Source organism: Mycetomoellerius zeteki, unplaced genomic scaffold, assembly GCF_001594055.1.
Source record: "Mycetomoellerius zeteki isolate Tzet28-1 unplaced genomic scaffold, Tzet1.0 scaffold70, whole genome shotgun sequence".
NCBI lineage: Eukaryota > Metazoa > Arthropoda > Insecta > Hymenoptera > Formicidae > Mycetomoellerius > Mycetomoellerius zeteki.
The window spans coordinates 811,662-829,539 of NW_017257720.1; the positions used below are offsets into that span (position 1 = coordinate 811,662).

Below are 17,878 nucleotides of genomic sequence, written 5' to 3' on the forward strand. Positions count from 1 at the left end.
ATATACAATACATTGATTCTCCTGCCTGTATCTCTTCCTCTCGCTTTGGTAAGACGGCGGAGACGCGTTCAATCGAAGCTTTGATGTATAAATTGCAGCTTTTTCGTTTTCGATTCTTTTCCCGTTCAACTTTCTACTCCCTTTACCAGCATGATTCCAAGGAGGGTGTCTCGGCATCTATCTATCACTTCCGTTTTTCTTTTCCTCACAGACAATCGTTCTCAAACATTCTCGATCTTTTTTTCCTTTTTCGCGTTCTCAATTTACTCTTCTTTTCTTTAGCATAGTTTCTACAAGTTAAGCTTACTATAGATGTGATTGCTTATTTTGAATATTTGCGTGCACTTCGTGATATCGTACACAATTGAGAAATTGTGTGAGACATTTCGCAAATTATAGCTAAATAGTTCCAGTGTCTGTCTCTCGATGTGATTCTTTTAATTCATTTGTTCTTATTTTATCAATTGCTTCAAAGGATAATTCACATATCGATCTTCCTCTATTCTAACCATTCAACCCTATGACATCCCGGATCCGATTAATAAAAGGAATGGATCGCGAATTGAGGACCGGTCTCTGCCGGTGCAAGGCCACTGCGGCTTAGTAATTTAATCAGCTAAAACTAACATCAACTCTGTTTCCCCAACCCTCTTCGTTTCTTCCTCTCCACTCCTTCACCCTACTACCACCCTCTTCTTACCTCCGTAACCGACCAGCCCCAAGATGATTTAATTTGCTAAAATGGTGCGCATATCTCTAGGAACTTGTTGGAAGCTCGGATCACACGACACGAAATAATTTCAAATAGTTTATATTTATTTTATATTGATATAATGATAGATGATTTTTAGGTTCCATTTAGGAATGAATAACTTTTTGTTTAAAGAATACAACGTTTCAATTTATTTTTTAAACTATTATCTTTCTTTAGAAATCAATAAAATTGCGATGACTTGAAAAAAAAAAAACGAACCAATTGGTGACGAAAAACACGAACAAATTGCGATGTACGCATGAAATAAAATAATTTAAATTATGCGTACATCGCAATTTGTTCATGTTTTTCGTCACCAATTGGTTCGTTTTTTTTTTTAAGTTATAACTTATACATATGTGATTATACCAAGGCTTAATTTAAGTGTTGAAAATTGCTCACATCCGTCCACTTACTTTGTTTACATATTATTTTCCCTAACTTTTACGATATGGTCATTTCTCTACATGTCGTGACATTTCGTAGGTGTGAAATATACCTCTCACGAAGGTGTCGTAGGCTAAAAGTTACCCTCGACCGAACATAAAAGGACTTATCGCGCTCATGATCGCACGGTGTATTTGCGTTTGCACGAAGGTTGTGATCCTTCTTTGCGCCTTATCGGTGCGTCGGGATCTACGGTCCTGGGTGCGGGATCACAACACGTGGTTCGCGGGTCGCGCGCAGAGTTCGCCACGTGGCGCAGATAACAGGATGGGACAGCCGCGCGCGGCGATGTGCCTGCTTTCCCGGAGGGGTAAGAATCAACCCCCCGGAAAATTAAGTGCTTGTAGCCGAGATGATAACACCCCCGTCCACGTGCGCGCGTCGCTACGACGATTTCGCACGAGTCCCGACGCGTAAAAACGGCACAGAAGGTTGTGCAAGAGTTGCTCGACAATGAGACGATTGGCATGCTTTTCTAAATTATCTAATTTTTTACACGAAAGACATATTATGCGTAATATTTTAACCAAATTAATCTGGAAATTTGACATCCAGACCAATTTGGTTAAATATTATGTAAGAAGAAGAAAAAGATGAACAAAAATAGTCCGTCCTTTCCTATATATTATAATAATTATTAAAAACTTGTGAAAAGATATTTAATAATAATATCCTTTAAGTTGCGCGTGTTAAAAAAATTTAGAAAACTTAATCATAAAAAAGCATTAATACATTAATTTTTAATGATATATATAAATGAATTATAGTATATATTTAAAACGTTTTGTTGGATTAATTAGAGACACAGAGATTTTGTACTTACTTGTTTTGTCGCAGAGTCTATAAGCCTGACGTAGATATCCTGCACTTGCCTGACACCTGAAATGAATAAAATAATATTATTAGAAATAAATAATTTATCTTTTCTTTGCAAATATATATTTTAAAAGAGTTTATATTAATTATTTCGAATTAATTATATCGGTAACAGATAAAGTTAATAATACCATCGTTGTACAACTTTCTTCGTTCACGTATCTCGATAAAAAGTATCATTCATTGTAAGCAAAGAAGCATTCCGCGCAGGAATTTGCAACGTCCACGAGAAGAATACGACGAATATGGAAATGTGCCCAAATTTAAGCATACCACTGGCAAAAGGATATATTTAAGAAAAAGTTGCATATTAAGAAGTATTTGAAGTCGATGGCGATGTGGCTTGTTCTTGTCCTTCGGTACGTATGCACAATCATCCTTCTTTTTTGTATCATTCCTGATCTTACTTTGGAACATCAGATACCGGCATCACTGTATGTATTGCGATGCAACGATCCGTGATAGGAAACGAAATGCACGTACGTGTAGATACGTTAATTATCATGCCCTTATTCCTTCGAGATACAAATTCGAACCTGAAGAATTTGTCGCATCCATGCACGCACGATGCGCTTTAAGGTAAACGTGATTGCCAATTTGAGAAGTCCAAAGACGTTCTTGTTTTAATTGCCATAGATGGGCGAAGTTTAAAAAAAAAAAAATAATTACAGATCGTAGGATGCAGCATAAATTTGATTGGAATAATGTTAAAATTATGGATAGAGAGAGCGAGCGTTCCCTTAGAAGAGCTTGATCTCTGAGAAGAGTTACATAAGCGATAAAATAATAGCATCAAATTTCAAACAGATACGAAATTTTTAAAATTTTAAATCATACATACATATCAATTTTAAGTAAGTTATCTTCTGTAGCTTTTTGCAATCAATTGTTTTGAAGTGATATGTTTATATTGATAGATTACTTACTCTTCTGGCTCATTTGACTGTTGACGTCAATTTTGTTACATCATTGTTCTGGCTTATTATAATTTTAAATATTTACATTCGTTTTTTTGACTGTTTTTCACCTTTCATAACATTTTTATTATCATGACTGAATTTCAATCAACGTCCATTCTTCTATCTTGTGTTTTACGAACTTTTGAGGTAAGTTGCTATTTTAGATTTACGTATTTAAACAATTTTTAAACCTTTCATTTACCTTATAACTCTTTCCATCGGGACTAATAATTGAGAATGGATGTCTTCTTCCTTTTTTATCAATTTAAACTTGAAATTCGACTCAACAATGTCGGTGTAGTGTGAGGCACAATTTTGAACGCTAATCTGTGCCATTTGAGACTAATTATTTGCTGAGGATGGTTCAAATAATTGAGCTAAAACATTAAAATTTGATGTGTTAATTTCACTTTAATGAAATATAATTGCTTACTGTTGCTCGCGCTCTCATTAATTATTTATTTTAAATTGTATTTTATTTTCACAAGAGTCTCTAATCGGTTTAATTAAAGAAAGCCTGAAATTTTTTATTTCTTCAGTTATAATTATCAGAAAATACACGGAAAGGACAGCTTTACTAGAGTATCTAAAAAAAATTAATTTGATATAGATCTGAAAATCATTTTATTAGACTATCAAAATTATTATGTAGACGGCTCAAACATAATGTTGTACAAATGTTGACATAATTCTAGCAACTATCTTGAGCGTCTTACTTAATTATTTTGATGATCCAACAAAATTATTTTCTGATCTATATATCTAGTGAAATTTTTAGCTACTTCAGCAAAGTTGTTCTTTCAGTGTAGGCTTGCTTCACTGAAAAGATGTTATGGCAATTACTCGTGACATATCGCATTATTACTGCGCCCTATCAGAATCGTGAGCACAGTTCGCTGTGCACATCTCGGCGTTGCAAGTTTTCGAAACTGTTCCTTCCTTCCTGGGGGAGCACCGGGTAATCCTGGGGTGTATTTCGGACAGACACCCCCGTGGCTTCCGGCTTCGCGTGCCCGGTAAGCCAAGTAATCCCGACATAAGACTCCCAGACCCGGCGGGCGGCCAGGCCCGGGCTCACGCCGCATAACGTTATTGCGGATTACGATACTCTGCTCGAAACTAGCTCACAAATTACCTCGAGAAACCGTCGCGGCTTTACCGGAAGTTACGTACGCAGTCGACCGGTTTACCGTATCCGTGGCCATGTCAGGATTTGCAAATACGGGTCGACGCTAAACTGACCGAATAACTGTTATGAGCTTCTACCGGAATCTAGTTTTCTCCGTTACAAAAGTTCTAATCGGTAACGATCCAACACGAAAATAAATGGTGAAATGTATGTAATTCTTTTTGATATCCATAATGTGGATTGTAATAAAGAGATCTCATTGTCAGTGAAATGATGACTTGTAATATTTCTTATGAATCCATAAAACATTTATGCTCTTTGATTATAAAAAGCTGCACATGAAAATTACATGCAAATTCAAATTAAATTATAATAAAATGTCATCCATATTCTAATCACAAAATAATGTTACTTACAGTAAAAAAATTACAAAAGAAAATTAATGTTTCTCTTTTTTATAATTAATGTTATGCAGAGTTATTCTCTGCGTTAATAATATTTAATTACAGATTTATTAAATTCCTAGAAAACTATAATGAAGCTAATGTTAAAAGTAGAAAAGAGAAAAACAATCCTTCCTTTTTAAATCGATTCATCTTGTATCGATTAAAGTACGTGGAATGTAATTATGAGCGTGCGGAATGCCGCGCGTCAACCTTATCGCCGGCGGTGCGGCTCTTCGCAATTCAAAGCGACGACGATAAAGGGAAGACATGAAGAACATGCTGAATAAGAAAGAAGACTCGCGTGCCATGTCCCGCTGAGCAGAGGCAAATAAGTCTAGGTCGGCGGGTATTAGCATAACTAGGCGACCAGGTTCGAAAGGGGCAAAAATAATCTCTCGAAAAAGTCGACACCGCTCTCATTTTATCGCTCTGATCAGCGATCTTTGATCAGCGGCACTTTTATTATGCACTGCGATATTCCGTCGGCTCTACAGCCTCATGTATTTCGTCTCCGTCTCTATCCTATCGAGCATGTATTGTACGTATCGTATATTTTCCTTATCGCGTATGTGTGCGACGAATGGCTCGAGAAGCGTGCAAGAAAAGGGTAGTTGACATTGGCGAGGAAGGTGGAGAGGTAGAAAGAAGATGAAGAGGAAACGGAGCACGCGAAGATGCTGGAGGAATGAGCGATGACAAAAAGAAGTAGGACCCGATATGGGCGAAAGCCCGTCGTCACTCGGACGGCAGGGAGAGAACGCTCCTTATTTATTATTTAATTACAGATTTATTGCCTGGTCGAGCGATCGGTGACGCCACGACGTGTACAGGAACACCTGATGTGGATCTGCCAGTATAACGGTGGGCTTGGAGAGACGGAGCAACGTGCACCAATTTGTCTCCAGGGCATAACAGGTCGCGCACGCGCGAGCGCGCGGCAAAGTATTTCGTGCATGAAACTTTTATAAACGACGATACGACACGACAGTCCGATCTACGGCGCATAAATCAGAGTCGTGCTGATGTACCGACTATAAAGGGTACGTAACTAGCGATGTAACACTCGTGTGCGACAATGTATAAACTCTGTTACATTCTCATGTTCGATAATTACAAATACTTTCTTTTAGAGAGTAATTCTTTTCAAAATTTATCTTGTGTCAGTAATGTAATTATATCATAACGTTTAATTATAAGTTGATTGTCTCTTTTCCCATTTGGATATATGGTCCTTATATTTGATAAATTTTTATTTCTTAAATGTAAATTTAATCAATTAATCTGTAAATGTATATAAATTAAATATATTTTAATTTTGTTAAAGGAAATAACATGATTAAAATCTCACGAAGTCAAATTCTAAAAGAAAATGTACGTTTCTCAATTAGATTTGTAAGCAGTATGCATAGTTTACGATTCATCAAATTCGAATATTCCTCCAATTGTTCTTGTTTCACCAGATAAGCCTGTTACATGTCCGAGTGTGCGATCAGAATTCTGATACATAAAGCCACCATCTGCCGACACGGATGGCAGATCACGTTCAAGAGAAAGTATGGATGAAATTGCATGACGATAAGGAGAGGCAAGGACACAAGTAGCATGTATTCTCTCGTAGAGCGAACGAAGGTATTGAGGCAGAAAACCAGAATATGGCAAAAGAAGGCGCGAGAGAGATGAAGAACTTGGCTGATGGTCCGAAAGGTGCGTCTTGGTATTCTTTAGTTTGCAACAGTTAGTTGCTTCTTGTTCGCGATGTTGGCGACACGTTTTAGTGCCCATAGATGGGAGCGCGGTCCCTCAGTCAAGCCAGTCAACGCAAAAATCTTGCATTGATTGATCGGATCCCGGCAATGGAGACGGAGGGAAGCATCGTAGTAAGAGTCCCGGAAAAAAGGAGAATGGAAAAGAGAAGACAGAAGGAAAGGGGTGGTTTCATAGCGGAGACGGAAGAACGATGGTCAAGACAAGGGATAAAGAGACGACTGCGGTTTGTTGACGTTACTCTGGGAATATATGGAATGAAAAACTATACTGGACCGGAAGCCTGCGTACAGCGCATTGTGGCTTTTTAATGTGTTCATAATGCGAGCACGTTTTTGGGGTCTGCTGGTTGGACCACCTTCAAAACGTTTGCTCTCTTTCCCCGGCTTTCTTCATCTCTCTTTACGCCCCGTTCGTGCGTTTCTTTAAGATAGACCTTTTTTGCCATGCCTGGGTCAGCGACGTAAAATATGTCTCTGTTGCGCCCGGGCCTCGAAAGTCCCTGAGCTTTTTAGCGGTCTTAAGAGACCGGGTGTCCATGTGGAATGTCGATGGCCCGTCATCATTGCTGCGGATGGGGCTATTACGTGTCCCACTACCCGGCTACTAATACAGATCGATTCGAGGCTCTATCCGATCGCCTTATGAATGTAATTGGCAATACTCATACACACACGCACACATATACACATAGTTTCGTTGAAATAGATGTGTTTAATATTTAGCATAGAAATTAATTATACGCAAGAAATTAATTATAAAATAACTAAATACACGGAAAAACAAGTGATCAAATTGATTAGAATTTACTGACAATTAAAACTTACACATAAATTTAAGTAATCGATGATTTCTTAGACACCAGAATTGCCGATGGTGTCATTTTGGATCCACTAATTGTTTCAATTTTTTTCTTTTTTTGTATTAAACAATATATAATTGTCTTTATTTTGTATTAGATACGTAGTGTATGTTCCAATACACAAAATGTTGAAAACATGTGAATATAAAACAAATAATTATAACGATACAAATACCAAAATAACTTTTCACTAAATGAAAAACAAAAATAGGCAATCACTAAATCGGAATTTTCGGCAGTTTTAGCGGGATATCAATTGACGGTTCAAGTAGAGAAAGGGATTAAATGTTACTTACCATTAGAATAGAGTAGATGTAGACTGTACTGAATACCATTGTTCGTCTTTTGGCCTTCAGACTCCTAGAAAAATAGACATAATATTTACATATCTTTGATCACAATGGATATATTTCGTTTTAAATTGATCATATTATCAAATTATCTACAATTTTTATCATTTAAAAAATCTAACTATTCAAATGCGGTCTCGCGCGTTCCTCGCGTTCCATTCTATTTTAATTAAGTGCACCATGACGCAACGCCTGTGTGTGCCCGGTCTGCTCCACCTCACGCTAATTATTAATTTCTTGATGCGCCGGTAAGAGCCATGCCATTACGTATGGCGTGCGATGCATAATTATCATCCTGCCCCGTTGACGAGTCATGCGTGCACCGTGCCATATGCCGCGACCACGGTAATGCATTTTCAACTACCTACCCCCGGAACATCATGGTCGGTGGTACACCCACGACCGCCCCCTCCGTCCCACGACCACGACTTTTAGTCGTGTAATACGGCCTTTGGACTCGAGGATAAACGTTGGCAGCCCGATCGATTTTATGTCAAATTAACGTAATTACGCGCAAAGATGTGGCAAAACTTCATTGGCTCGTTTTGTTATTCTAACGTATGTGCAAATGATGTTACATGATTATTTGCAATTATCTTAATAGATTAATTGTAAATTAATTTTCTGTCTATTTTATATGGTTTATATGGTTCTATATGGTCACGATTAATTAATTAATATAATAATAACCGCGATTTTATGGCCGGATACATTCGACAGATGTTATAACAAAATAGAGATGCTTAATGTAAGATTATATTTGACTAAATTAATTAACTGCGATGAAAATAAATTTCAATTAGCTAATTACAAATAATAAAAGCTATATAAGAATAATAATTTTTAAGCATCTTAAAATAAGATAACTTTGGTCTAAAATTAGAATAATTTTGATCCATATTTTGATAATGCCCAGACAGTATAAATGTCAAAATTGGAATATAAAACGTCTTAAAAATGTCTTAAAGACGTCTTCTCATGAAATGCTATCTAGGCATTTTTTTTCAATTTGAGCCAAAGTTATCCTATTTTACGATTATGTAATAATTTGTCTTATATTGTATATGTAATAAAATATATATAATACTTTTTATAAAGTAATTAATAATAAAATTTATATAAATTGGAAAAGACTTAACATATATATTCACTTTTCCATTTTACGTTTGTCGTGACAATCTCATACTTTTAAATTCTCTTATTTCTCGAGCCTGACTGTCTCGGTAGCTCCATTTCGATGAGTACGAGTTCCTCAGAAGATATCAAGATTATGGCTTATCAGCTTAAGCACGGGAATAGTCGACGCGGATAAGAAAACCGCATAAATCCATCGCAAGATTTCTCCGCGAATGAACGGGAAGTGATCATTTTTCTAACGGAATAACTCCCTCCATCCATATCCGCGCTCGCTTCATCGGATAATCGGCCCTGCTTCGCCGATCGGCGTCTGACCGGCGACGTCTTTCTTCCCTTTTTTCCGTCGCGCGCGTGGTCCGAGCGTACGCATTAAGCTCTCTCCTGTCGTCGGCGTTCGTCGCGACCATTAATCTCTAAATTCGTCCGGCGCACGATGGACGTTAATCAGATATATACGCGGATAGGTCGAGCTAGTCTCTCTCTCTCTCTCTCTCTCTCTCTCTCTCTCTCTCTCTCTCTCTCTCTCTCTCTCTCCTCGTCTGCTCTGACTACTTTTTAATTAAACACCAACAAAAAGCGGAACAGGGAGATGCTATGTATTTACCTAGAGCGTCCATTTCCGGGAATAATGCGTACAAGCGTAGCGTCATGTTATACCGTATCGAGCTTAGTAAGACTCAATTCGCTGCTTCTCTATGTCTGCGATAAGCGATCGTTTTAACATCAGTGGCTACGTTTACATGATGCATTTAGGCCGCGGCCTATACAATAGATGTCCTTGTTTATCCTGTAGGTTAAATAAAGACACCTATCGTATAGATCGAGGACTAAGCGCACGGTGTAAACGTAGCCACTTACACGCAAATATTATATATCTACTGATTTTTATATATTTTTTATTTCAGATGAAAGAAGACACGAATATATTATTGAAACTCTTTTATGAGTCAATTCTAAAATATTATCGAACGCCAAATAATTATCGATATTTCTAATAAAATTTTAATCTATAATATGTCATATTTCTATTCGTATTTTGATATAATTCATAATTATATTAAAATTTTTTCATTTTTTAGGGCTGAATTAAAGATCAGCAACATGACACGTGCAAACATTTTTATATTATACATATTTCGATCAGAATACAAGAAATTCAATTAAGACAGTGGGTCAGAGGAGGATATGCGTGGATTGAGGTACAAACTCGACACGGGGTTGATGCATATCCGCGGTACATGACCCTAATTAATAGGGAGGCCACGCGATGCAACTGTTCCGACAACGTGAATTATGTGCGTATTATAAGGTCGGGATAGGAGGATGAGAGAGAAATGAGAGCGAAACTAAACGGAACGTTATAGATTCATGAAAAGAAAAGGAGAGACAGACATGAGAAAGATGCGAAGTGAGATGACCTAATATTCATTGCAATGTGAATAATTAAACACTTGCGCATTATGTACAAAATTTGATTTAACTAAATTATTCAATCTTGAATTAAGTTGAGTTCAAAGTTTATATTAGGTGAAACTTAAATATGCCTTGCGTTAGATACAAAATAAGATATGCCATTAATAGCTGTTAAGAAGTAAATATACAATCTCGGGTTAAAAGTATCATATAACTTTTATAACAAAATTATTAGGAGTCAGATTAAAATATATAGAATACGATTATTGGATTATTTTCTCGTGTTATACGTAATATTGAAAAGGCATTAGTTATTTTCTCTTATCAGGCATGCTTTAGATTGATGGAGCGATCGATTCACCAAACTTTGCAACTTTCCAAATCGCAGTTCGCGAGTCATTTCACACCTTATGTTCTTAAATCTACGACGTTACATCCCACAACGCGATCTAACTGTACGTCTTCGTGTGTCGAATTAGCCGACGATTTATGGCGGATAGATTTATTAGGGGGTGTACCTCGTTACCCCGGAGCGTAGAAGTAGAGAAAGGGGAAGATCGAGAGAGAGAAAGAGAGAGAGAGAAAGGAGGGAAGAGAAAGAGACAGAGAGATTTCCGACAGAGCATCGTCGTTGCACGAACGGGGATCGCTAGAATTCCAGAGGTTACGGTCGGGATTACGTTTCGATAATTTATACGCTCGTGGACCTTGGTCCTCCTCCTCATGCCGTGCATCTGGATTTCCGCCGTTTGTTTGGTGTACCGTGTATGTCTCGCGTTACGTACGTACATAGCGTATCGTATCGTACATAGATCTGATCAATCGAGCCATGATGTAACGCCATGAAGCGCGTAGTGTGCACTAATGTTCTTATGCACATGCAGTGCATACATACCGAAGATATGTTATATTTGTGCAAATTCGCGTCCGTTTATCCACACGGTCTATCTCCCAACATAACGATTTCACTTACGCAAGAATAGACGCTGCGTCACATGACGATAGTTAACTTCTCCTTAAACAGCTATACTAATTGACCAATAGAAAGTGGATCTCTAACGATGACTGAGCGCTGACAATCGCGTCCCGTTTGAGAGCACACTTTCGGGGTCGCGAGATCGTTCTACACGATAACTCCACAAGCGGAACTTAGATTCACAGCTGTACTTTTATCGTGATGAGTTACCGAGTTATTCGTTGTCGATTCGGAAAGTATAATAGAATTATTCAACAGCTATCATTTAATTTCTGTATAAAATTGTCACAATTTATGTGCATTAAAAGGTAATCAAACACTACATCCTTACTAATTTACTTAATTCCTTCATGAAATTATAATTAAATCGATGAGTGCAGAAAGAAAAAAAACAAGTCACATTTATCAAATTTTTCAGTATTAATAGAAAATTTCAATTTTAATGCCAGTAAAAACACTAATAAAATTACTTTTGAGAATTTAAATATAATATTTAATATTTTTAAAACATTCTTAGTTTCAGAAATGTTTAACCAAAAATGTTTAAAGAAAAAACTTAGATTTCAGATTTGGATTCATATCCTTTCTGCACTCAACGTTAAACTCATGTCATTTCTGAATTAAAAAAAAAATAAAAAATTGTATAATACACTATATTACAGATATTTTGTTTATCTTGAGTTATGTTAAACAATATGAAACAATTTACATAAAACAATTTCATAAACATTGACTAAAATATCTCTTAAAATATTTCTTCTGATTATTCTTCAAGTTAGTTGACAGCTATTCGAAAATCTCATCAAAAAAGCTTCTTTTTCAGAAGTATTTCATTCTCACGGAACATAGCATTCTATTTTTCCAAATCTCGAATCTTGTTAATCCGAACACGTATCTTTTCTGCTTATTTTCACTGCCTTTTCTACTCACTGTTCATTTTCAATGTTTATTTTAAGCCCTTAGAAGTTTGGAACAAGGCTTTTTTTCTCATTTAAAGCATATCTATTTTTTTCAAAATCAGTAGAAAGAAAATCTTATTTTATGTCCTTTCTCTGCTCTTACAAATTCATAATTATATTAATTTTTTTTGTTATGATAATTATAAAATAGTTCTATTGGTATCCAAACAATTGTGATTTTTGTAATAGCATTGTTCCTGTCATGTGCCGTTATTACTGACAGCTGTGATACCCGGAACGATGAAATTGAACATAAAAAAATAGCTTCGTCGCGTTTTCATAACCGTGAAGTGATAGTTCTTAAAATCATACGACCGTAGTGCCCTTTTGTACGTACGTAACAAATATGTATGCTAACGCGTCGTGCGATAAAATGTATAAGCATGACAGAATTCATTCTACTGCTGTATAATTAGTTGCAGACTGTATCGTCGACAATTATGGTAATTTCTCGTAGAAGCCTCAATATTTCGCGCACGAGTGTCTGGTTAATAAACGCCCGACAGAACGTAATCTCCGATCGAAGGTATGAGGCGAGCGTGGGTGGAAGGCGCTCGAAGGGCGCTCTTTATTATTCGTAGGTCATTCGCTTCGCGTGACCACCCCTATGATCCTGCATCGCGTCCGTTCATTTCTCACGCGGCCGATGGATTTTCGCTTGTCCGGCTAATTGCCGGAAAAGAGTCGCTGCTATGGATTCTACGGATCATCAATACGCGTACGCGTACACGCGTAGGCGGTGCTGTTTAATATTTGACGCCGGCCCCGATGGAAACGGCAATTATCGAGATAAGCGCGCGCTCGCACGATATTCCCCTGGCGTTATAAAGGGCCTGTTCTCCTTTTTTTTCCATCCGGTCTCCCTAGAGAGCGGCGGTTAGCGCGAAGCATTGAAATTCCGAACTTAATCATCCGCTATCGTCGCTCATTTCCGCGGATACTCGCGAACTCGGCCGCTTTCGTTCGCCATCATTCTCTATCGTCGCGCGCTGTTCTGAAAGAAAAATATCTCGACGCGATCGGGTTTTTCAAGCTCCTTTTTCTTGCGTCTTTATGTTTTAGGACAGTTGCATCGTAATCATAGTGACAGTTTATCGGATTGCGTGAAAGTTTCTTCGAACGTAATAGCAGAAATCATTACCTGATCCTTTTCGACGAAGCCCATGAACGATGTCCTTTCGATCTCAATAGGTTGGCCATGTCGATCGTAAAGGGCGATTACAAAATGGAAAAAATTGCTCTTCCTCAGGTTACTCGGTGGTTGTTTCTCGAAATGCGCCCGGCCCACGCCAACCCTGTAATATAATCGATCAAATATCGCATTTCAGGGAATTATCCATCAATTACGTTCCTTATATTACGATATAAATATTACAGCATACGTTTTAGTACCATACAAACATATATTGCATCAAATATATATAACACAATAATATATTTTATTGTAAATTATAAGTATGATGACATTGATATGTTAGCGATTAAATTTCAAAAAATCACTATAAAAGATGAATGGATATGTAAGATTAAAGTAAAGAATGTAAAATCTCGGCTTGTAAATTAAAAAGGAGATAAAGTAAAGATTCTTTTTTATAAAAATTTATTTCCAAAAATGAAATATTTCAAAATAAAATCAATATTGAGTAATTTAGTACATTGTTTTTATTGCACATGCAAATTTATGACTGACTTGTGAGTTTAGGACTTAATTAATCTTTTATACAAATCAATGTATACATGTGTGTACTGTGTTATATAAATTAAGATAATAATAGATAAGATTGTTTTATTCCAATAAGCGCAAATAATCTTTGAATTTCAACAGTCAGGTGAAATGTTAAGCGATATTCTCTCTGTCGCGAAGTCAAAGAGGCGTATCAGTTCAATCCTTGGGTGCAATAAGAATGCCCAAACCGGCGGAGAGGAAAGACAAACGAGGTCGACCGTGGGGAAGCGCGCAGGTGGTCTCGACGCCTTAAAATCCTATTAAGGTCTCATGTGCCGAGATTAGGCCGCTGGACTCCAATGCCATCTTTGAGTAATGGCACGGAAAGTCCCCTTTTCGAGTACGTTACTTCGCACAGCCCGCGCGTAGATTCGAATTGATCTTGTAAAACTCGGAGTTTTCCATTATCACTCTACCATTAGACGAGAGTGGAAAAATTTCGAACACGAGGTAGACACGAATATACTATTTCAGTATATTAGTGATGACTTATCACTGCTCGCATTCAGTGGTAGTTTGCTAATGACATACGCTTAATACCGCACTATAACAAGCGACCCATACACCTTTTAAGATAAATTTTATTAACAGGTTTTGAATGTAGGAAAGAATAGAGAAATTAGAAATACTTAATAGAAAAGTTAAATAAAGCCGATTATTAGTTATAAATTATAGAAGTCTTTGTTCAAAAGATACATTGATTTTAAAGTACAAACAATTAACATTTATATATTATCAACATATAAACTATAATTTTAAGTAAAAAGTAAAATCCAGTTCAACCTGGTGATCCCGCGTGATAGCGGATAACTTTGAACAATAAAGGTTTCGTTATTTGTAAAAAATTATAGTTTATATTTTGATAACATAAATTATTGTAGTTTGAAGCCAAATAACTTATCTCCTTTAAATAAAGACTTCCATAAGTGATAAATAATTGTCGGTTTTGCTTAATTTTTCCCTTTCTTTTTTTTAGGTGTTTGCAATTGCAAGATGTCGTCAAAATAATATTTATTGTGAGTCAATAATATTACTAAAAGACGTCAGAAACGAAATCCTAAGGAACAGACGAATGATGTGATACCTATAACAACAAAATTATGGTATAACTATGACGAAAAATAAATAATTTTACACCATAAGTAATATAAAATAAGACATAACTTTTATAGAAGAAATAGCTGTAATGAATAAATAATGGAATAAAGTTATTAATTATTATTTTTTTTAATTAGGTAATAATTGCAACTTTAATAGTACAATTCGTTGATACATTGATTAAACATTGATATACATTTGGGATATATTGGATCAGTATTAATTGGATCAGTGTTAACAAATTGTGCTATAGGGAAAGTAAGAATATATATTTATTTACCTGCAATTATTGCCTAATTAAGAACAACAGTAATTAAGAGTGTCATCCATTATTTATTCATTAAATATAATTTAAAAATGACGATGAAATGACGATATATTTATAACAATAATATATAGTCATAAACGTTACATTTATTTTACGTCATTATTTAGTCATTATTTGATCGATATTAAATAAAAAATGACTTTAAATCATCGTTATAATGACATCTTAGGTTATTAGGTCTGCCCTATCTCTTCATATTACAACGTATTAACAATTAGAATGTATTAGAATAAGTTATATTATCAATTATATTATCTGAAAGTTCTATCATAAGTCTCTATCTAAATGTAGAGATAATATTTATTCACGTATTATTATTAGATACATAAAGTGTTATAAAAATATGAATTTTTCGTCAAACTTCTTATAAATTCCAACGATAAATCCCTGTCAAATATATTAAAAATAATTACGATGTATAAAAATAAGAGATTTTTAAATTTATCGTAGAATATATTGCACTCAACGGTTAAAAATCACCGCCGAGAAATCGCATTATCGGCGTTGGTCTGTGCGATCGTGCCGTCGCAAAACGATAAAACCATCGCACGACTGCACAGAGCCGCGCGCACGGCCATCAGGGCGGACCCTCGGAGCGGAAAACTGAATCGACTGGACCGAAAATGAATAGCGGCAGTTTTGCAGCACATTTGCGAAATAAATGATGGTATCGGCGGTGCGTTTGTCACGCCAGGTGGTGGGATGCCGAGCCGCCAGCAGGTAGGGGGTGGAAGCGCGGGGTCTCGGCAAAGGGTCGGTTGCAAGGGGTTGCAACGCGGGCTTTCGGGAACAAACGGGGGACGGCGGATCGCGGTGGAGGACCGAGAGAGGATGCGTTCGGAGAGGAAGGGTAGTGATGTACTGCCCGTGTCGATAATTATCGGTGGCTGATTAACCGGTCGCCGGTTCGCGCCCCATAACTCTCGACGTCCGATTATTTTGCCCCGTTTGCCATGCACCAATTCCTATATAACGCGTAGGCACGTTCTGCCGCACCGTTATATTATCACCCAAAATTCACTGCTGCACACCAACACGCCTTTTCGGGCGACTATCGAGGATTGCGGAAAACCGCGCATACGCGTGCAGTACATATCGCTAATATGACAATAACGCATATTAGCATTATAGTCGTAATCAGTACTTGGCAAACTCATGTTTAAATTACTTTAGAAAGGAATCGATTTTATAGATTTTAGATATTTAATTCCATTGATTAAATTTTACGTGTTTCTTAATTATGAATTTGTTTTAAAATACAATTAAAAAATTTTGGATTTTAAGACAAATTCATAACTATAGAAAAATGTAGAATTTCTCTCTCTCTCTTTCTCTGTTTTTCTCTTTCCAATGTATTAAACATAATAATATGTCATATAACAATGCTATATTACATAATACGTTATAATATAACGAATAGATACATTATATGAGATAAAAACAGCACAGATTATTGGCAAAAGTTGAGATTTATGATTTTTCTTATTTTAATCCTTAAGGGGATCCTAAAGTGCTGTTTTACCGATTATTTTTCAAATAAGTATTTTTCTAACTATCTTTACAGAATTAAAAATCCTTTTCCACAATTAAAATATAAGCGATAATGTAGTCCAAACCGGTTTACTTCGTGTGAAAAACGAAAAAAAGTTGAAAAATTACAGTTTTTTATCGTCTTCTAGCGTCGACTAGTAACAATATTTGTTTTATATAAAAATTTTGTACTTTGTATCTATAAAATTAGCTGGGTTTGGAATAGGGATTACATGAACAACCAATGTTGAGTACTTAGAATTAGGTTTAGATACTTAATACGAAAGATTAGTTAGTTAGAAAATTTGTACGTATGTGTACGTGAGATATTGATGTGGTAGTATATAAAGATATGTCAATGCGCTGAAAAAAAACAGTGACATCTGGTGATTTCGTCGGAGTTCGAGCTTCACTTTAGGATCCCCTTAATTTTGAAATTAACGAAAAAAATAAAAACAATAAATCTAAGAAAAGCAACATAATGTTGTGAGAGTGACAAATATAAATTCATGATTTGCCAATTTTGTCAGAATCTTAAGTAGTATTGTTATTTTCCTGAGAAATTTAAATCGCCGGAAGAGGAACCATCTTTAAAGGGAGGTAAAAGCAAAAAAAACAGAAAAACGTTTTTTTCTAAAGAAGAATCGAGCTCTGGGAAAAAAACATTTTTTGAATAATTTTCCATGTCTTTTTATTGACCTTCTTTTAAAATCCTCTATTTAAAATTATTCAGATAAAATTAGTAAGTAAGTACAATTGCATTTCTAAAATTTTAAAACATATTATATTTTAAGATCTTATTTTAAAAGAACCTTTATATTTGGTTTCTTATCTTTATTAGTAATTTAAAGAAGCTTTTTTAAAGAAAAATTTTTTTGAAAGAAAAATGAAACATTTCTTCAAAAAGGAAACATGTATTTGCATCAACAAATAAAACACAAAGAATAAAACACTTTTCTGTGTTAAAAATTTTTTAAAAAACGTTTTACAGAATGCAAAAATATAGTTATAGAATAATAAAATTATTAATAATTAGGAATATTAAAATTTTTAAATGTTGTTAGTCTAAATTTAGGTTTTAATTAGCCTAATTATGTATATATATATATATATATAGAGGAAGG

General features: G+C 35.7%; 1 protein-coding gene across 3 annotated transcripts in view; it reads right to left on the minus strand.

The window, feature by feature from the left end:
- The window catches only part of kn (EBF transcription factor knot), an 88,219-nt gene that overhangs the window by 65,150 nt on the left and 5,191 nt on the right, over positions 1 to 17,878 (minus strand). For all 3 annotated transcript variants that reach the window (XR_001936915.1, XR_001936916.1, XM_018457995.1), the window contains exons 2-4: positions 13,214 to 13,367; positions 7,534 to 7,597; positions 2,025 to 2,080 (exon numbers count right to left, since the gene is read on the minus strand). Coding sequence is in view for 1 of the 3 variants with exons in the window: in XM_018457995.1 (XP_018313497.1) it covers positions 2,025 to 2,080; positions 7,534 to 7,597; positions 13,214 to 13,367 (274 nt within the window). In the remaining 2 variants the exon portion in view is untranslated. The remainder of the gene's footprint in view (positions 1 to 2,024; positions 2,081 to 7,533; positions 7,598 to 13,213; positions 13,368 to 17,878) is intronic.